General features: G+C 34.5%; 3 protein-coding genes, 1 non-coding gene and 2 pseudogenes across 4 annotated transcripts; 3 read left to right on the top strand and 3 right to left on the bottom strand.

The window, feature by feature from the left end:
* Positions 1 to 1,253: 1,253 nt before the first annotated feature.
* BNAA09G52570D (precursor of CEP6) lies at positions 1,254 to 3,118 on the top strand. Its single transcript, XM_048739542.1, has one exon. The coding sequence runs from the start codon at positions 2,627 to 2,629 to the stop codon at positions 2,924 to 2,926; it is 300 nt and encodes a 99-aa protein (XP_048595499.1). The 5' UTR covers positions 1,254 to 2,626; the 3' UTR covers positions 2,927 to 3,118.
* Positions 3,119 to 3,889: 771 nt separating this feature from the next.
* On the bottom strand, positions 3,890 to 3,960 carry TRNAG-GCC. Its single transcript has one exon. It is a non-coding gene; the product is annotated as a tRNA-Gly (tRNA).
* A 2,528-nt stretch (positions 3,961 to 6,488) lies between these two features.
* On the top strand, positions 6,489 to 8,499 carry LOC125577769 (F-box/kelch-repeat protein At5g51250-like). Its single transcript, XM_048739541.1, has one exon. It carries the CDS (start codon positions 7,187 to 7,189, stop codon positions 7,874 to 7,876), a length of 690 nt encoding a protein of 229 aa, XP_048595498.1. The 5' UTR covers positions 6,489 to 7,186; the 3' UTR covers positions 7,877 to 8,499.
* Positions 8,491 to 11,220, bottom strand: LOC106366293 (zinc finger CCCH domain-containing protein 62). The gene is made up of 8 exons (XM_013805880.3): positions 10,795 to 11,220; positions 10,575 to 10,714; positions 10,319 to 10,439; positions 10,156 to 10,217; positions 9,935 to 10,071; positions 9,745 to 9,843; positions 9,527 to 9,641; positions 8,491 to 9,455 (listed from the first exon to the last, which is right to left on the bottom strand). Exons 1-8 carry the CDS (start codon positions 10,914 to 10,916, stop codon positions 8,767 to 8,769), a joined length of 1,485 nt encoding a protein of 494 aa, XP_013661334.2. The 5' UTR covers positions 10,917 to 11,220; the 3' UTR covers positions 8,491 to 8,766.
* Positions 11,221 to 11,788: 568 nt separating this feature from the next.
* On the bottom strand, positions 11,789 to 13,292 carry LOC106364160 (annotated as a pseudogene).
* A 4,587-nt stretch (positions 13,293 to 17,879) lies between these two features.
* LOC106365447 lies at positions 17,880 to 21,008 on the top strand (annotated as a pseudogene).
* Positions 21,009 to 21,533: the final 525 nt, after the last annotated feature.

The following is a 21,533-nucleotide window of genomic DNA, read 5'->3' as shown; positions in this document are numbered from 1 at the left end:
CGATGGACATAAATACATAATAAAGGACAACAAGTGTCGATATAAAGACATCATGCCCACATTATATTTAATCGTAGGAGGTATTTTTAAAATGAATTTTAGTCATATATATATATATATATATATATTTGATTTGCTAAAAAGAATTTAGTGATATTGATTCAAACGATTATGTTTTTGACAAGTTTTAGATAAAAGTTTGATACCGACTTTGAGAAAATATCCCACACTGAAAATCTAAATGTGAATTAAGTAATATATAAGAGATTTGGATTACTCCACTAACTGTCGATTGGTTTTAAGATGGAAATCTAAAAAAATTGTCATAGTATTAAAGCGGACCCAACATCCTGACTCAGTAATCCGGCTCGGACAGCGGCCCGATCAATCCACTAACTAATGACCCAAAAAAGGGTTTAATTCTTCCGAAATTGCCTAGAAAAAGAGCATTGTTAATATATAAGAGACTTGATCAGCCACTCTACTTGCTAATTGGTTTTATTCTGAAAACCTAAAAAAACTTGTTATTAGTAAAAGAAAAAACTTACCTTGGAACGAATAATAGTCCATTTTGTTTGATTAGATCATTTTTTTTTACAAAAGAATTGACTTATATATTGTTTTTTTTTAATCAAAGACTTATATGTTGTTTTAGAGTTTGATTTTCCAGACTGGAATTACACGTTTCATATGATAGACATTTTAAAACTATATACAGAAGTCTAAAAACATCTGTTTAGAAAAAAATGATTTTTTAAGAAACTCGACGGCTTATTCCCTACGTCGGGATTTTGTTTGCCTTTAATATTTCACTCCACCAATTTTTATCTTACTTTGTTTACGCGTCTTCCTCTAGACAGAAACAACTGGTCCAAGAGCTTTGTAAGAAAACAACAGCATCAAGATGTGACTATCTAACGTCACAGGTTCACAAACCTTTTCTCCCCAAATAAGAACATTACGTACAAACACAAAGAAAATATACACTTGTGCGTACTGAAAATCAATTAGATTCGTCTAGAGAAAGTAGCAAATGTCTGTTGTATTTATTCAAATCTTGGAGTGTTTACTTCAGTCACAGAATAATTATATCACATAACGGTTCTAGAAGGCAACTTAAAACTAAGAAAACATATAGGTATATATAACGATTACATTTACTTTTTGCCGTACGAAGAATACTTCTATAAATATGACCTGATTGTAACCAATATTTCTTGGTAGTGGAGAATGGAGGAGATCTTGTATTTGTTAGTGGGGGGTCCAACTGTTATAATACTCTTTAGGAGTCAAGAATATGATCATATTGTAAAGGAATCCCAAGACTTGCAATTTCGCAGTATATATATATAGCCAACATTTTTTTTTTTGAAAGAATATATATAGCCAACATTTATCATAACATATTTTAACATAAAGTTTTTAAGACCATTGTTTTTATTTTACTGGAGAAATAAAGATATAAAACTAGTCAAGTCTCTTAAAAAAGTGAACTCAGGGAAAATTTAAGAAAGAGATACATTCCAATTTCCAACAACGGTGAACATATACTTTCGTTTATTCAGTATTTATTTATAAAAATATCAACAAGATTTATTTCAAAATTTGTAAGATTCATTTTAAAAGATAAAGTATATATAAAGCTTTTGTATTATTGTATATTTTATCTATACACGGAGATGACCAGATGGGAGAGGGTCCTTCTAACATCAGTGTCTTTCTAGGGTTAGGGAAGGGCGGCTTTTGTGGAATTTAATTAGCCTTTGGAAACTTATAGTATTAATGTAAAGTACAACAAAAAGTATATATAACATCATTTTTGAATACACAAAGAGTATATTTCATTTAAAACTAATTAATCATCACATTTATGCTTACAATTACAAATTTGCTATTTTCTCTCTCTCAGTTTCAACTTCTTAAAATGTATTACTCCATGGTCAAAATCTTCTTCTTTTTTTTGATAAATCTTATCGGCTGATCCGGTCAACTTCGGGAAGAACACATTTAGTGCTACAGAGTGGACTCGCTACCACACCAAAATCTTAAATAGCATTAACCATATTCGTCACCAGCTTTTATTTATTCCCACCGGAAAAACTAACAAGTATGATTTGGTATATTCAGCAATGGAGCACTATGAGAGATTCAGAACCTCTGTTGAAAATTACACGCTTAGATTGTGTCGTATAAATATATCTTTGATTTTTTCTAATAAATAACAGTTAAACATTAAAATTATGAATGTAAAGTTGATTTATATTTCATGATGATCGGAACAGACGTTTCTGATATTATATATCAACCTTAAAATATATCAATGGACCATTTGAAATCCTTCTTTCAGCTTGGCTATATGCCGTCCATAGAGTGTCGATTATAGCATATGTTTAATACTAAATTATCCCTTTGTTTTATAGTTCTCCTATTATTTTGGAAATTGATACACGAACGGTCCAAATTAAACCACTGTGCTCTTGTTCAACTTCCACTCACTTACGCTTATAAAACGATCTCTCTTTCGAAGTAACTTAAAAACATAACCCAAAGTCTTGTGGTCTCAACTCTCTTCTCTCGACTCTCATAACCCTATAGAAACCAATACCCCGCACAGAAAAAGGTTAACATGAAAATTTCAATTTATATCGTTCTTACCATTCTCTTCATTTCGATGGTATGTTATAAAATACCATACACTGAGGCAAGGCAGTTGCGAGAAACCGACAGTGCAGATCGTGATCATCATTTCACAGCCGGTAGCACTGATGATTTTGGGCCTACTTATCCGGGTAATAGTCCGGGTATTGGTCATAAATTGAAGGAGAATAATGAAATAGTCGACGCGTTTAAAGATGACTTCAAGCCTATGACACCAGGACATAGTCTCGGCTCTGGATATGTTGTCAACAATGGGCCTAAGGCGTAGAAAATGTTCTAATAGTTGAGCAAACTTCTTCGTTGATTTTACTAAATTAATATGTATTTTATATTACTGCATTAAGTAAGTTTAATTTATTGTATGTATGTAGTTATGATATGTCATTTGTAAGTTTGGTTGATCAAGAGTTACCCTAGTTTATTAATAAGGTTAAACTACGTACGATTTGTGTTTAATTCATTTCAAACTTTAATTTCTTGCATGAGTTTGCATGTTAATATATAGCAGACACTTCGTAGTGAGTTGCTTACTACTTGCCACCATGTGAAAAAGTAGAATTTGAGAGCACATGAAGAAAGCTTTTGAGATCTTTTAGATTTAAATATTTTTAAGAAGATATCTTATACTACACTTTGGGATTTTCTTTAAAAATGATTAAAAGTGGTTGGTGATGCAAAAATAAGGTTTAAAGATTTCCTAATTAGGGACAAGGAAAATGACTTAATTGAGTTCTATTAGTTAGTACAACTAAATAGTTAATATAGTGCATTAAAAATCAATAAGAAGAAATATTATTTTTCCTTTTCACGCTCTGTCTAGTTGAAGTTGAAATGGTACAACATAGATATAGAAAATGATGTAATAAGATAACTAATGATTCTTTTTTGTTGTAATGAGAAATTGGGAATGGTGAATAATACACTTTTTCAACATCTTTTTTTGTTTATTAAAAACTACAAAAATATTCAAGGCAATTGTGTTGTTCAATGGTGATTGGTGAAGAAAATACATAAGCCCTTCAAATATATATATATTATATTTGGTAAGAAAGGGCAAAGAGACTAGAACAACCACTTTTCACTTGTCAGCATATAATTTTATTCAGTCTTAGACAAAAACTTTATAGGCTATATATGCCCACGGAGTAGAAACAGTCGCACAACCAAAACTTAGCTTTTTTGCATTCAACAGTATAAAATTTACATGTTCGAAACTTCGAAGCAAAAGATATGCACCAGCCGGGAATCGAACCCGGGTCTGTACCGTGGCAGGGTACTATTCTACCACTAGACCACTGGTGCTCTGTGAAATATGTACATTTAACATTTTATAATTCCTATATTTTGTTTTGGGCATGCATATTCATACGTTAATGTTCTATAGCAATGCCATTCTTGCAAATTCGCATATGAGCTCCACTGAAGGAATCTTCCCAGAAGATTGGAATTTATAAATAAACTCCTAATTATTTTCCATGTGTCTTTATATTAATTATTTTAAATGAATAATTTATTGTCTTTGTTTGTTGGAGGTACACATGCATGGTCCAACTAGTCATTTGTCTTCTCCATAAATAGCCATCTCAGAGTTGAAGTCATTCATACATACATTCAAATCTTACCGAACAGTCTTCATACATATATATTTCCTAACCTTTTTATTCACTTCGTGTAATCTAGAAATTATAACTATCTCTAATTATTATTGCTATGGCTAAATGCAGTTTGACTACCATGGTTTTACTACTAGTAGTGCTGATTCTCATCCAAGAATCTCAGATCGTTGACGCTCGACCTCTGAAATATTTGGGGATCTCTAGTATCCCGAAGAAAACTGGTGATCGCGGTTTGAATATTTCAAGCAAGTTAGAGACAGAAGATCATTCCTTGGATGCGTTCCGGCCTACCAAACCCGGGAATAGTCCAGGAATCGGTCACTAGCTATATGTTGGTGTGACAAAATAAGATGCAAGGGTTTTCTTTAGGCATTTAATTGTGACAGTAAGATGTCGTTGTGAGTGCATCATGTATTTTCTGGGGTTTATACGTATTCCTCGTTGTGTTTCCGTGATGTGTGATCCATCACGCTTGTACTTTAATATCGAACCGCTTTGTGTTATGCTACTTTATTCTCTCCTTCTTCGTTTGTCTAATACAGTTTTCTTCCTACAGTGACATATATTGCCACATTATGATTGACTGTGCACACCAATTTTGATTATTTTGCCTTCCGTTTCCATGCACAAGTAACACCGAGCTTATATATGTTGTTCGTAAACAAGAGAGTGCATGATTATGTCGGAAGGTTCTTTAACTTTTTTGCTCCGTGGTTTTTATTACACATAATTAATGGTCCGACAATTCCGCAGTTACACCTGAAGACAGGTATTTCATAACTGATACGAACTGAATCAGTCGCTTACACATCCATATCGACACATCCGTATCGGTCGTATTTTTACCAGTATAGCTCAGATGTTAAACGAAGTTTCTTTTACGACATTCGAACATCGGCATCTTTTCACCAACCATGGACTTTACATTTATTAAAAAAGATTATATTAAATGAAGCATGTAAATCATATTTGACAAAGACGTCCGAGGTAAGCTTAAAGCGGAAACTATATGGTGGATCCATTAATTAGGAGTTGTCTTAGAGCATGATTAATCGGAGTTCTTAGGGTGGGTGAGTTCTTAACTGAATATAAGAAACTGTCTCTTAACTTTTAACTAAAAAAACTAAAATATTTAAGAGTCGGTTCTTAATTTCTTTAGTTAAAAATTAAAAGACGGTTTTTCATATTCCACTAAGAACCCACCCTAAAAAACCTCCATTAATCATGGTCTTTCGAGTTGGAGCCTGGAGCCAAACCCCCAACTATTTAGAACATAAACAAGCAGTTACACCCTGATATTTCTGCTTTGTGTTAGGTCTCTGATATAAATAAAATTAAAATTAGGTTTCAAGAGAAGAGAGAATGTAAAAAGTATCCTGTTACTTGTAAGAAGAAAATTTATACATTTTAACAAATGAGTGGACTTTGTAGAATTTACTTTTACTATTAAAGAAACAAAAAAGCATATATTATTTTTACTATGCAAGAAGAACGTCAGCTTGTTCTAAAAGAATCTGTTAGCTCAAAAATGTTGAATTTGATAGGAATTATTGTGGATTTATCTAGGCAATTCGACAACTAAATTTTACTGGTTTCTATCAGTGTTATAGCCGTGTGTCACTTCGGAAAAAAATCGAAGAATGTTTTGGACAAGTATTAAAATAAGCTAAAGTCCGAGAATAATATTTTGTTCTTAATCATGATGGTGGGGCTGACCAAAGATTATGCTGGTCTCTAGATCTTTAAATTAACGGTTGAGGCTGATTTGAAAGCTAAGAGCCAACTAACCTATTTTCCAAATTTGGTTTAATACTTGATTAATGAATAGAGGTCACAACTCACAAGCTATAGTGGCCTTAGGGCATATGGAATAGAGGCAAAAGACAGTCTGTTCTTATACTATTATAAAGATTTTTTCTTTCATTGTACCGTAGTATATTTGAGAATTATAAAAGGTGTAGCTCTTGAGAAGTTTGAAGGGTGGCTTGAAGCTAGGTTATTATAGATTTTTTTGTTAAATGATATAATAAGCACCAAATGGTCTTTATGCACTTAGCCTTTTAATTTAGGTCTTACAGATACTGTTTATAAGATTGCAAAGTGAGAGAACGTAGAAGCTTGGTTTTGGTGAAGATGAGTCTGGTTAACGATCCTCAGAACTTGTTAGCAGACTCTCATACCAGGTTTGAAAGTTTCTGCAAACAATGGGGCTAATGAAGAATTTTTAATAAAAACTAAAACGTAATGGTAGATAATTATTTTTTTTGGCAAAAGAGAATAGGAATAATATGAAGTTTTCTTTCCCACAAAAACTAAGATCCATGGTAATGAAAATCATAGAAAATTATCACCAACCTAATTAAGTGGGCTTAAATCTACATGGTGGATCAATTTATTGTGTTTTTATTTTATTTTTATTGTTTATATATATGCTTATAATATAAATGCCTAACTATTTTGTTCATCCCCAAATAGATACATAAAAACTAATTTTTAACTTTTGTTTGTCCTCCTTCCATTTGCTCCATAAATAATGAAATCTTCTAGTGAAAAGAAAAAGAACCAGTGAAATATGAAATGCGCCATACATATGAAATGATGGCTGCTCGACTGGTATTGTTTGTTGGTAAATGAACTTGCAAAACAAAACTGAAGAGCAGAACAAAACTAAAAGTTTTTCTTGATCACAAAGCTAATAATTGTTGCGGACGGTCTTGGATCCTCCAGAGTGAGTTAATGCAAGAACCACAGTCGTGATATACGTAATAGAAGCTTGAGAAAGGGATAGTTAAGACTTAAGAGCATCATTTGTATTGGCCTTATTTCAAATAATGAAAACTTGTGGCCGAGGAAAAGAAAAAGAGTGTTAACCTAATTGTTTCTTCTTCTTCTTCCTAAATACTGGAGAAGAGATGGAGAGGTTCGTATCGAGGAAGGGGAAGACAACGGCTACTGCCGATAATGTGCTATTGCTGCCATCGTCTCCGTCACTTCCATATGATTTGGTACTGATGATCGTGGCACGCGTTCCAAGAGTGTACTACCGGACTCTGTCACTAGTCTCCAAGAGCTTTCGATCGATGGTGGCTTCACCTGAGCTTTACAAGGTCAGGTCAGTCTTGGGCCTCACGGAGAGGAGTTGTCTCTATGTGTGCTTGAGGTTCGGGTTGAGTTCTTCTTCTTGTAAGTGGTACACCCTCTCCTCCAAGAGTATTGGCGGCGGCTATGTTTTGGCTCGAGTCCTAATGCCCAATGACGATTATCCTGATGTGGTGGGTTCGAGTTATTCAGATCTTGTGGCTGTTGGTTCTGATATCTACAACATTGGCACCCATCTACGAGGAGGGGTCTCGATTCTTGATTGCATTTCTAACACGTGGCGTAAGGCTCCAAGCATGCCAGTGGAGCTGGAGTCACTTTCTGCCGAGGTCCTTGATCGAAAGATATATGTACTAGGACGAAGCTATCATCATCAAGATGGTTCCTGGAAGAACTGGCTCCATATATATTCAACACAAATACGCAAACTTGGGATCTCCCTTGCTGTGGATTGGACCTGGCCTGTCACACTTTTGTCATTGACGGAAAGCTCCACGGGGTAAATTATTTTGCTATTTTTATTTTGGAATGACTTTTTCAAATTCTAATCGGCAATTTTATTTTTAAGTTTCTATGGTCCTTGTACTCTCTTTACATGATCATGGTCCTACTACTCTTACATCATGAAAGTTTACAGAGCAGTTCTACTACTCTAATGTTGAAGTCAACAATAATGAAATACGCTTGATCAACTCTAACGTTAAAGTTACAGGATCTTGCTTCTTAATATAAGTTGAAGTTCGGTTGCACATGTCTACATCGCTTATGAAATGCAAGAGAAGAAATCACTTTCAACAAATCGCCCTGAAAACGATTGCTTCCTTGTCTTCATTGGTAAATGTTGTACAGTTTATAATGAAGATTTTATTATACATAACGTTGAATAAAGTTGTACAGTTTATATATGCATAGTACGTAGCAGATATATACTATCTTCTAATATGAAGTTATGAACAATCGTATTTTTATTGCTTGCATAGAGGCATGCTTTACTATTTCTTTACTGCTTTTTACACACAACAGAAACTAATTGTAACCTCTCTCTTTTTGTGAAAATAAGAATGGCATATGAAATGATGACTCGACTGGTATTGTTGCTCGTAAATGAACTTGCAAAAGAAAAAGTGAGCAAAACTCATAGTAAAAGTAATATTCTTGAAATGCACCATACATATGAAATGCTAACTTAATGGAAGTTATTAAAAAAAAAAGCTTGAGAAAGGCATGATCGATCAATCAAGAGAATTATGATCCGATGGAACTTTCAGGATTACAGAGAAGACCCAAGAAGTGACTGTTCCTTATGGCCTTGAAACCAGATTTAATTAAAAAAAAAAGGAAGGTGCAAATTCAATTCAAGTTTACTTGCAAACAAGAACAGTACCAATGAGTGTTACCACCGATGATTTGGTCTGTAAGTGTCCCTACTCTGCTTGTGTGTGTCTCCTTCTCTTATCATGTGACTTTCTCCATGGTTGTTAAGGTTTGAATGGTAGGTATGATGGCTGTTGTATGGTCTGTGAGGCGCCTCACTCTGCCTGTATAAGTTTCCTTGTCTTCTGTGGCTTATCGTCATATCCGAGAAGTGATCCAAGTCCCTCACCCCGTAGCTGTAGCCATTGTTCGAGCTTGCATGGTTCTGGTATGGCCTCCTCCGGTGCGTAACAGGCATAGCATGTGGGTTGAAAGATGCTTGTCCCTGCAAAGGATTAGAAGTAGGTCTTCCGTTGAAGAAAGCCGGTGGTGGTCTTTGGATTGATTGGTTTTGTTGTGGACGAGGAAGATGTGAGTGGGGGGCATTGAAAGGAGCATATGGCCGAGGAAGATGTGACTGAGGGACACTAAAAGGAGCGTATGGACGAGGAGCATATGTAAGAGGAGCACGTGGTGGAGGACCGTGGGGTCGAGGAGCATATGTATGGGAGTGGAAAGGGGGATTCATATTCCTCAACTGGGTTGGATTCTTATGACCCCCTTGTGAAGCAACAAGTGAGTGACTAGACCTCTGAGTTTGATTCTCATTTTTTCTTGTCTTTACTTGACAAGGCTTCTTCACATGACCAGGCTTTTGAAGTCTTCCATCTGATTACAAACACAGAAGGATCACTAAAACAAAACCTCTAGTGTATAAAAAAACAGAAGAAGCAGCTCACCTTTCATTACATAGCCTAACTTTATTTTCCTTTCTCTCATAACTTTTCTTGCTGCAGCACCACGGCTATGCTTTTCAGAAAGAACTTTAACTCTGTCGTCTTCATTAGCCCAACGCTAGAATAAGCAAATATAGAGCAACCAACCCGTAAGCATATGCAATTAGCAAGACTCATGACAGAAGAAAAAAAAGACAAAAACATTTTTGCAAGACACTCACCTGCCTCATGGTCATTAACCTATAAAGATTCCGTCCTTTCACTAGTAAAGGGTACAAGGGAGGCAATTTCTGCATCCCCTCGCACCAAAGCACTTCAATCTTTTGTAAAGGACACAAATGAGATGGGTCAGTCTAAAGCAGGGGCAAACAAAAATCACACTAATGATGACTTGATGATCAATAAACTTACAGTGAAAGTGTGTTGCTGTTTAGCAGTACCGTAGCTTTCTTTAACAACCTGGCCAGCGACAGTTCTCCTCCCCATAATCTTCCCACTCCCTTTCACCTTCTGTGTGAACAAAACAGTGTCTCCTTTGCAGACATCACCTGCACCAATTTTTCTAGGACTGTGATTCTTGTTAACACTAACAGAGTAAAATAATTGAATATTATCCAAAACAAGATTTTTACCTTTACAGTTGATAGGAAAAGAAGATATTGGATAAAGTGATTCTCCACTCCCATCTTTAATCCTAGGGAATCATCAAATCAAATCAAATAGGATGATGATTGATGATAATACATTTTTCCACAAGGACCAGACCAGAGAGAAAGGCAAAGAGTAAGTAAGTACCTCCAATGCTCAAGAATCCTCTCAACAAAAACTGGTTTTGTGCCAGATAATCTGAGACCATGCTTTCTCAGGTACGCTTTGCATTCAGTTACATTTAGAGATTTCATCAAATCGCTCCCAGCTACAACCACACAAGCAGAGTTTTAAAATCAAGTAACATTCAAGTTTCTTTAGCATCCCAAACAGAGTTTTATTTTTTTTTTTTTCAAAAAATCAATCATATAGCGATAACAGTGTTTAGATCCGATCTATAAACCTGTGAGTAGGCGGGTGACTTTGTCATCATCATTATCAGCAGCAGCAGCAGCATGGCCTTTTTGGCCGGTCTCGTTATCTATGTCGTACTCCACATCTGAGTCGGTAGCATCATCGTGGCTCCAATCGCTATCTTCCTCACTGAGCAGACAACAAGCACAATCGATAAAGATATAAGAAAGCTTAGATTAAAATAAGCGAAGGAGCCGTTGGGAAAATACCTTGAACTCGTATCTGCATCTTCCGTTAGGTCAAGATCTTCCTCGAAACGATTCTGATCAGCGAAATTGTCTTCTTCCTCGTCGGAGCTGCAGAGATCGATGATTACCTTCTCGTCTGACATTTGGGAGATGATTCGATATTTTCAGAGGAATGATTCAAATTCGAAAATGCAAACGGCGCTTTGGGAGTCCTCTTTTATTTTTTATTTATTGGTATTCGCCTAGTGGATATTTTGCATAATTGAGCCTATACTTTAAAATATTTACAAGATTTCACCAATTAGTATTTCAATCTAGCTAATCTCAGCTACTATGAAGAGAGAATACGAGTGTTACTTCTTTAATCAGGCTGGGAGGTTACAATTCTTTAAAAGAATTGGGATCTAAATCTAAAAATGTGTACAAATCCTAAACCAAATGTACATAACTCTCTCTCTCTCTCTCTCTCTCTCTTTGAATCATCTTCTATTGTTCCAAGATTGGATATATATTCACATTTGTGACCAAAAAAAAAAAAAGGGGATATATATTCACAATAGCTTCAAAATGTTATCGTCTTGTTAGTAGTGCAAATTAAACGTGTTCTGAAAACATGCATAGTTTAGGTCCGTTGGGAAGGAGACGGTTCACTGTTCAGGAGACCTGTACTGTTGCTGTTGCTGCCAACTTTTTACTGTAAATAAATAGACAGGTGTAGAGCCGAGTCCAATGTAAAATCGTACGGTACGTTAACCAATAGAACATATCTCGTCATAAATTGTAACTAAGACTTTTTTACGAGACTCCCACAATAGTTGGGACAAGTAAACGGAATACAAAGTTTCGATCGAGAATCAGATTTTGAACAAGTCAGCGGTCAAAGAAAACCAAAGAATACGTAAGCTTAGACAACACAAGACACATGCAACTCTTAGGTCCCAGTTCCCCACTGCTAATGGACCAAGTCGCTGGCTACTATTCCAGTGATAAGCAGTAACATGTAAAAAGATGCATAAACAGAAACATGATTAGGACATTCGAATTGAATTTGGTTTGTTTAGAACACACAAAAGCAGCAAGAGGCTTTAGGGTTCTTTCACTTTAAAAGGTTTATACAAGAACAAAAAAAAAAGTTAATCTAAAAAATCTGCTTTCTTTCCTTGTAAAAAAGTTTCACAAATTGGGACATCATATTACCTTTTCCAAGACATCACTATATGCTTAAACAGCTTCTGGTTCTTTCACCGGGTTTGTGGCTGCAATCTTACACGCAGGCAATGTTTCATTCTTGCTCAAAAGCTTCAACGATGGATGAAATACAACTTCTTGCATTAACACTCAGTCCCCAATGTCGAGTTTGCTCACCTCTACTTCGATTTTGGATGGCATGTGTTCCACTGGCCCTATAAGTTTCAGACTGCTTCTCATTGACCGTAGACTTCCCCCTGCTCACAGCAACAAACACGCTCAAATATTGAAATTATCAAGATAGGTAAACAGTACATATGAGCCCATCTACATCAAGCAACAGAAACCACAAACATATTGAATAAATATCTCATCTTCTTAATTCGTTTGGACATTGGCACACAAACGACACAAGAAAAGTAATAAAAGCATTATCGAGCAAAGAAACACAAAACTGATGTGCAGATTACTCATCAATCGTAATCAAAAGAGGAAGCATCAAGACCAACACACAATACTCTAGTCCTATCACCGGTTCATAAAGAGTGTTGTTACCTTTCTTGATACCGGGGCAATTATCCAACCATTTGAAAACAAGAGGAACATCAACCTTCAGCTGCTCTCCATCATTACGAATACTAAATTTAAGTATCTTTCCACTTTCTTCATCTCTATGAATCTAAAATTGAAAATAACCAAATCCATCAGCAGAAACTTTCATTCACAAATCACAATGTTTGTAATCAGAATACCATACCTTGAGGGGAAGTACTTGGCCCGATTCAACTAGCGACGAAGAGCCCTGCCCAGCTCGGGTCTGGAGCTTTGAAAGTGGTCGAACAGAAGAACGGGAGACCCACCTAGTCGATAATCGACTTAATCTACTTCCTATCAGCTGTCAATAGCTGCTTCCTCGAAACGCTTAGCTTCAAAGAAGCGACTGGGGAAAAACCACGGCAGGAATCCGGCCAATCGTCCGATCACGAGCCGATACTCTCCGGCCAGTGGCCTCGCGTGGTATCGCCTGGATCGTCTCGTCCTGATGCAAACACCGAAGCGATCGAACGAATGACGATGCCGAAAGATCAGCCTCCTCCACCATGGATCTCAGGCCACGCCACCATTTCGCCATCTCTGTTGGTTAGAGTTGGAGTGACGTTACGGCTTTCTCCATCAAACTCAGGCCATGGCGGGTTTAAGCGTCGTGGGCTTTCTATGGTATTAGCTAATTTACTATTGGGCTTTAACTTGGCCCATAATGACAATATAGCTTCTATTTTACATATGAAAAGAATTTTGGGAAAATTGCTAAAAGAGAACAAAAAAACAAGGTTGTTGTCCCTTTAGTATAAAAACAACATAAAATTGTCTCAATAGTATAATTTTTCTCATAATCCCAAAACTAACCCTATATTTAATCTAATTAAACACAATTTAAAAGTTAATTTGAATTTAAAAAAAAAAAAGTTAATGGAAAAAAGGTAAAAAACAGTTGAAAGGCAATCGAAAAAAAAAAGAGGTATAGATATGCATCATAGAGAACAAGAGTTTGTGAGAAGAATCAAAAGAAAAACTATGGAAAAACCATAGATTGATGAAGAAGAGAAGGAATAATCGTTTTTTTTTAATTTTTTTAAGTAAAATCGACCATAACACGTTTTAGAAAGTTAAAATATTTCTAAGAGATTTTTAGAATATTTTCTTAACTGAAATTTCATTAATTTTCGCAAAAAATCAAGTATTCTTATCCGTAGAAGGCGACTTCTAAAAGTTTAGAAGAATGATAAAAATTCTGAATACACTTTCTACTTTGAGTAGACGTAAGATTACATTGTAGAAAACACATTCCTCGAAATTTAGAATACTTTATAAAAGTAGAAGATGCATTCGGAAGGAAAGTGGATACTTTTACGATTAGTAGAATGTGCATTCCTCTTTTTTAGAAATTTAGTAAATAGTAAAATGAACGTTCTAAAAGAAGTAGATGAACGTGTTTATCTTAGAAATCGTTTTCTACTATACCATTTTTCATAGAAGACGCATTCTACTTTTAGTAGAACGTATTTTAAAAATCTTATTTACCAAGTTTTTGAGCAAAAGAAAATTACCAGCTTGTGTATATGGATGTTTTATTAATTGTTTATATTTTTAATAATTTTTTTGATTCATAAAATTATTTATTTCATTAGTTTTCAGAAATACAAAGGGTAAAAAAGAGAAAAACTAGACAAAATTAGTTTTATACTAAAGGGACAACAACCTGATTTTTTTGTTCTCTTTTGGCAATTTTCCCAAGAATTTTTAAATTTTTTATTTTCAATGAATGTTTTGATTTTTATTATAAGGGTTTTGATTGTTTCCAAGATTGAATATATAAAGGTAAATAGATTTTAATTTTAAGAAAAATCTTGTTATCATTCTAAAGATGATATTTGTATTTATTATATTTAACTATAATTAAATCATCTTTGACATATTTAATTGATAAAGAATTTAACTTCTAATAATATAAGATTTTAAATAACTTTCAAATGATTAATAAAACAAATATGATTATTTTTTTAATGAAATCTATTAAAAAAAATTCAGATCATTAATCCAACAAGCCTCCTCAAATTATTAGTGATGAAACACACAACCAATAGAACACTTTAATTCCACCCATTTTCATTTTGCAAAAATATACAGTTTAAAAGTTTTATTATCATTGCTTAGAGTTTCTCAGGAACACTAGCTAGAACCTAATAGCGACTACTAGGAAGCTAGCTAAAACAAAAATTTAACTTCTAATAATATAAGATTTTAAATAACTTTCAAATGATTAATAAAATAAATATGATTATTTTTTTAATTAAATCTAATAAAAAAAATTCAGATCATTAATCCAACAAGCCTCCTCAAATTATCAGTGATGAAACACACAACCAATAGAACACTTTAATTCCACCCATTTTCATTTTGCAAAAATATACAGTTCAAAAGTTTTATTATTATTACTTAGAGTTTCTCAGGAACACTAGCTATAACCTAATAGCGACTACTAGGAAGCTAGCAAAAACAAAGATCAGAGAAGAACGTTTTCAAAAAGAGAAAGAGATCATACTAAATCGAGGTACTTTCGTTAGATCGATGATTTGATTCAGTTAATAGTTTGATTGACATGGATTCATACTGATAGGTTTCTTTAAAACAATACTTATCAATAGCACCTGCATGCTCTAGATGCGCAGCTTGTAAGTTCTAAAAGAGTAAATGCACACAAGAATGTGTATTTGAACCATGTTTTCCACTATATGAAATTTTCATGCGTTCACCAAGTTATGTCGCTAAGAGCAACTTTAATGGTGAGATAGTCACCAAATATCTTATCAATATAATATTATTAAGTTAAGTAAAAATTAAGTTAAGAAATTGTACTAAATTTGTTACCTTTAATGGTAAGAACAACATTAACGGAAAGATGAGGAAGAGTTACTAATTACAATTATATGTTAAAAAAAAGAAAAAGTAAGAGAGAGATGAAGTAAAAGTTTCTCTACACAAAACTTCTAAGAACCTGTTTACAATCTTAACTTGCTTACATGTCATTTATGTATTGGTTTCATTTTCAGGTTTTAATTATAATTATCTAATAAAGTTATACTTAATAAGGTATCAATACTTTTTAGTTCAGATACTCAAATTCCTCATTCTCCTGTTACTGATGCTCTGAGTTATCCACTAACTTTCTAATCATTATAATATTATTATTATTTTATTTATTTTATTTTAGTTTAATGTAATTTAGTTTATGAATAATATTTTAAAAACTTATATTAAACTTAAATATAATAAAGGCGTTATAGTACTTTAATAATAAAAAAATAAGCTTCTTAGCTAACTATACTTTATAATTATCTAATAAAGTTATACTTAATAAGATATTAATACTTTTTAGTTCAGATACCCAAATTCCTCATTTTCCCGTTAATGATGCTCTGATTTATCCACTAAGTTTCTAATCATTATAATATTATTATTATTTTATTTTATTTTAGTTTAAATTAATTTACTTTATGAAAAATATTTTAAAAACTTATATCAAACTTAAATATAATAAAGGAATTGTACGTTAAATAACACAAATAAACTAAGCTTCTCAGCTAACTACCCTTTCACCTGAGAAAAGATGCCGTTAAATCTCTTGTCTACGAAGCGAAGCTAGAATCCGAGACCCGGTTTACGGGTGCGTCGGTTTAATCTCATTCATTCAACATCAGAATAAATGGCTTCAACAAGATACTGATATCCTCAAAGAACAACTCGGGTCTTATGTTAGTCCTCAAGCTATGCTTTCTACTCTCCAACAACCGCAGCAGACGCAGTTCATGCCGCAAACACAGCAGCCGCAATTCATGCTGCAATCGCAAACGCAGCAGACGAGTTTTATGCCGCTATCGCATGAGCAGTTTCCAACGATGATAGGACATGTGTTCAATCGGCAGCAATAGCAAAATCTTTTTGAGGCTCAAGATATAGAAGCAGCTAACAGAGACTGGCAACGTAATGAAATATTTAGAGAGTATGCAGAAAGAGGTGTAGCAGTTGCGGCATCATCAAAACCAACATCAGGATGACTTTGTACCAATCTGATCGGTAACAACAACCGGGTACAATCAGTTAATCTCTAGCTGTACAACCATAACCGGAGTGACCCTCTTTGGATCTTGGTGGTAACTATGTTGCTAGTAGCAGTTTACAGCAGCAGCATCTTGGTGGTACCTCAGGCCCATGTTTTGAGGTCTAATAATGGTTTTGACTCTGTACCGACCGGTTCTGTTACAGCAACCGAATACAATCAGTTAACCTCCAGCGGTACAGCCGGAATGAGGCTCATTCATGCCTACACAACCTTCTCAACCGCTACCGCTTCAAATGCAGGAGGCGCAGCCGAGTTCAGAGAGCGAGGAGAGTACCTAGGAGTACCATTGGTTCATCTCGGTAGTTAGTAGAATATTAATCAAATTTTACATAATTTAATCATCATATCTTTTAATATTTTTATCTTTTATTTAAAATACAAATAAATATTGTTTAAAAAATCTAAGAAAATCTTTTTAGAATTTATAGTAATAGCAATATAAGCCACTTAAATATATGCATTATAGAATTATATAATACATATAAACTATATTAATTAGTAATCAATTTTGTTATATAAACTAAAATGTTTTAGTATAAGAAGAAAAATCTGCATGTGCGGAATAAGATCTACTAAAAGTTTTAAAATCATTGCTTAAGAGTATATTTGATAATTGAATGATTAGTTAATTGGACATTGGGTTTCATGTACATAAAGATGGAAGCAAATAAAAAGTGTTTGTATTCGTGGGGCTTACTTTTTTAGTAAATCTGTTTAAGATTTCGTATCAGCATGAGATTATAGGAAAATGCAAAGAAACAAAAGAGATCCAACTATATAAAAGGAGCTATTTTAAAGGCTTCTAAAGTGTGCCACATATGCAAAAAATTCCTGGCCAATCAATCTAACAGCTCATCTCAAACTGGGCTGATATCCATGTCAATTACGAAGCCCAAACAATTTATTTAAATCCCAGTCAATACTGAAGTCAGCCCAATATCCATTTACGGTATATGATACCAAGAAACTAAGAAGCTCATTCTATTTTATGAAATTACATGCTTTTGTTTAGTCTTTCGCCACAGTGACCGGAGGCGTGTTGAATCACAAAGCTTCTCACGCATCCCATTATTATACTATTTCAATTGAGGTTCTTAGTGTTGTTCTAACTTATATTTAAAAATAAATTTTATTAAATGTTATAGATTTTACTATTATCTTAATAAAATTTAATATAGAGTTGATATATATTATATCAAATTATATAAAACTAATAAAAATGATATAAAATTGTATAATTATCAAACATTTGGCCTAAACAATATTTTTAAAATTTTGTAGATATATAAGAAACTAAATATCATACGATTAGATATTAGATGTTTAAGAATTGCATATTTTTAAAAGCTTTAGTAATACAAATTGTATAATTATATAAAAATAATAATATTACTAAATGTGGAATGGTATATATGAATATATATTTATTTTATAGATGATGCATAAGATATTACCAACATTAAATAAAATTATCCGTCTCATGTTTATTTTTTTAATTGTAGAGATGACATGTAGCAAAATGCCCAAAATGACCCTAATACCCTAGATATATAGAAAATATAAAAAATTTGAAATATAATACAATAATTATTTGTAGATAACTGGTACGTTTAACTTTGTGGGACAAGGAGACGTCTAATTTCAGGGAGTAAAATCGCATATCTACCAGAAAAAACTAAATCGTAATCATCACAAGTATCATTCTACGGTTACATGAAGGTAATAAACTAAACATAAAGTTTATGTCAAACTAAATTCTTACAAATATTTCATTTTTTCAGGGAAACTATCACTCACAACCACACCTGGATCGCGCTTCTACTTTGACAACAATATTGATATCATACAACGCTTCCAAAAGAGGAATAAATGTCTATCCTAAGCCTCATAGCAAACGACACCAGTCAACTTTTTTAAAATTTACGTTACAGCTTTCTACGTCAATTAAATAGGCACACTCAAATACTATTTTCTCTTACGAATATTAAATTCATCAACATAATTTATTATTCAAACTTACTTTAGTTTATAAAAAAAAGTGATCACCGCTTCCAACGTCTTCGCATTATAAAAGAAACAAAACTTAACTTACACTTTCAGAAACTTTAAAACTTCCAATTTTAATTAAACTGTTCTTTAATTAAACATGTAATCCGCGCGAAGCGCGGACACGGACTCTAGTTACAGGAAAAGGACTTATCTCCAGACAAAAACATCAGTTAAATGAAATAATTTAACTTAATCAAAATCAAATGAAATAGTAACAAACCCCAGATAATAATTATTAGATCCGACGGCTGTAGATCTTCCTCTATTGTAATCTCAACGCTTACGGTTTATGGCGTGAATACGCTAGTATAAAAGATAGCCTCCATCATAAGAGAACCGAACCCTCCTCTCTTTTTTCATTTTCTTCTTCCTGATTTTAACTCTCTTTTGTTAACAATCTTGGAGCATAAGGTAGAGTCCGATGGTAGAGTCAATCAGAGATCAGATCAATAATATGGTTTCACGGATATCCTAAATGAACTTTTTGAAAAAAATAGTATTGAATCGAGGTAAGACTGATGTTTCCTTTCTTTGATCGATGATTTGATTCAGTTAATAGTTCGATTTACATGGACTGATATCATTAGTTTGATTGACATGTATTGATATTGATAGATTGTTCTTTTCTTTCTTATCATTTATGATTATTAGTGTTTGAATCTTTTCGTAGGTATTCTTTGTTATACTTCTCAGTGTAGTTTCCATTTACAATCGTGAAACCGAAAGTCATTTTTTCTTCTTTTACAGAAAGATATGGCATCTTCAAACTCTCCATGCTCAGCTTGCAAGTTCCTGAGGAGAAGATGCACACGAGAATGTGTATTTGCACCACATTTTCCAGCGGACCAACCTAACAAGTTCTCATGCGTTCACAAAGCTTTCGGAGCAAGTAACGTCGCTAAGCTTCTCAGCGAACTAACCTTCAACCAAAGAGAACGCCGTTACCTCTCTTGTCTACGAAGCCGAAACTAGAATCCAAGACCCCGTTTACGGTTGCGTCGGTTTAATCTCACTCCAACAACAACGGCTCAAACAGATTCAACGCGATACTGATGTCGCCAGGAGAGAACTCGCGACTTACATCGGTCCTCAAGCTATGCTTCCTATTCTCCAACCGCAGCAGACGCATTTGATGCCGCAAACACCACCGCTGCAGCAGTTTGTGCCGGAAACGAAGCAGGCGTATTTCATGCCGGAAACGCAACAGCAAACGCAGCAGCCGCAGCCAGAAACGCAGCAGACGCAGTTCATGCCGCAAACACAGGAGACGCAATTCATGCCGCAAACTGATCAAACGCAATCCATGCCACAAACGCAGCAGATGCAGTTCATGCCCCAAACACAGAAATTCATGCCGCAAACGCAGCGACCGTCTTCGTCTTCAGTGTCTGCGGAGCTGACTCAGCAACAGCATCATGATCTGTTTCCATCGATGGCTATTCCGACTGCACAACTGTATCAGCAACAGTTTTTTGAGTTTCAGCAACTAGAAGCGGTTGCTAGAGAAAAACATAGTGAAATGTTAAGAGCGTATGGGGAAGAAGGCAGTAGCAGTTCACATCAACATCATCAAAACCAACCTCAGGCTCAGGTTTTGAGGTTTAATGATGGTTTTGACTCTGTACCGACCGGTTCTGTTACATCAACCGGGTTTAATCAATTGACGCCCAGTGGTACAACCGTAACCAGCGTGTCACACTCTTTGGCTCTTGGTGGTACCTATGATATTGAGACTCAGTTAACCATGCCTACGCAATCTTCTCAACAGCTGCCGCTTCAAACGCATGATGCTCAGTTGTTCATGCCTACGCAAGCTTCTCAACCGCAACAGCAACATTGTGAGGCTCAGTTATCCATGCCTTCACAATCTTCTCAACCACTACCGCTTCAAACGAAGGAGACGCAGACGAGTTCAGAGAGTGACGAGGGCAGCTAGGAGTACCATTGGTTCATCTCGGTAGTTAGTAAAAAAAAAAGAAGAGAGCAGAGGAAACGGCCTTTAACCTTCTCGCTTACTGAAAAACCTCAAATGTTTTCTCAATTTAAGGTACATTTAGGATCAAAATAGTTTAGAGTTTTGATTTGATGTACTTTATCTGCTTTTTGGTTATTCATTCCGGTATAGTACAGTTACATTGGCACAGAGGAGCCAAGTTTTGCTTTTATACGACATTTAAAGATAAGAGCCTTTTCATTTGGCTTAAAACTGACTGTTTGTTGGATTCTCTGAACAACAATGCATTGACTCACATCACTTCACCGATTCTTGACCTAGAGTATGATTTGGTAGTAGTTTACGATTTAGTATATTACTAGCTTTCTTCTTCTCTTTCTTCTTCCTAATAGAATATAATTGTGTAGCTTAATTAAGAAGAGTCTGCGATTTGTTTACACCTTTCTATCTGGAAATTTTTTGAAGTGGTGTTTCATTAGATACACTTTATTCATCCATATATTAGCTTCAATCACATCGTTAAACTTCTTTATATTAATTGAACCAACAACGGCTGAAAACACTTACAATACCATCGAAAAATATGGTCAAACCAATCTAAAACGTTAACTAGCTTTCATTCATTGACCCTTCTGAACATAGCATGTCATATGATCATAAGATGTATATATGTGGATGAGATGTAGATATTTTTACCTGATGGGTCATGAGAGTTGGATACTTAATGTACATGCATGTGCATAAATTAGTATACTAATCTAACCAGTCGGATGCTTAGTATATAGCAATAAAGAGAAGGTGATGAAATTGATGAGCATTGATCATTAAATTAAGCACTGGCCTATGGGTAAGTGCACAATTGACAGGCCATGTTGCTAACACTAGTCA

The sequence above is a fragment of the Brassica napus genome, chromosome A9, assembly GCF_020379485.1.
Source record: "Brassica napus cultivar Da-Ae chromosome A9, Da-Ae, whole genome shotgun sequence".
NCBI classification, from domain to species: domain Eukaryota; kingdom Viridiplantae; phylum Streptophyta; class Magnoliopsida; order Brassicales; family Brassicaceae; genus Brassica; species Brassica napus.
The sequence above is the reverse complement of the archived record's forward strand: the minus strand, read 5'-3'. Positions and strand labels throughout refer to the sequence as shown.

What these genes read in the sequence shown, in the direction of transcription:
- LOC106366293 (XM_013805880.3), bottom strand. Translation starts at nt 10,916, where the DNA reads ATGTCAGACGAGAAGGTAATCATCGATCTCTGCAGCTCCGACGAGGAA. An exon ending in AGGATTCTTGAGCATTGGAG is followed by an intron (nt 10,218 to 10,318) that starts GTACTTACTTAC and finishes ATGATTCCCTAG; the next exon opens with GATTAAAGATGGGAGTGGAG. An exon ending in AACAGCAACACACTTTCACT is followed by an intron (nt 9,844 to 9,934) that starts GTAAGTTTATTG and finishes CCTTTACAAAAG; the next exon opens with ATTGAAGTGCTTTGGTGCGA.
- LOC125577769 (XM_048739541.1), top strand. Translation starts at nt 7,187, where the DNA reads ATGGAGAGGTTCGTATCGAGGAAGGGGAAGACAACGGCTACTGCCGAT.
- BNAA09G52570D (XM_048739542.1), top strand. Translation starts at nt 2,627, where the DNA reads ATGAAAATTTCAATTTATATCGTTCTTACCATTCTCTTCATTTCGATG.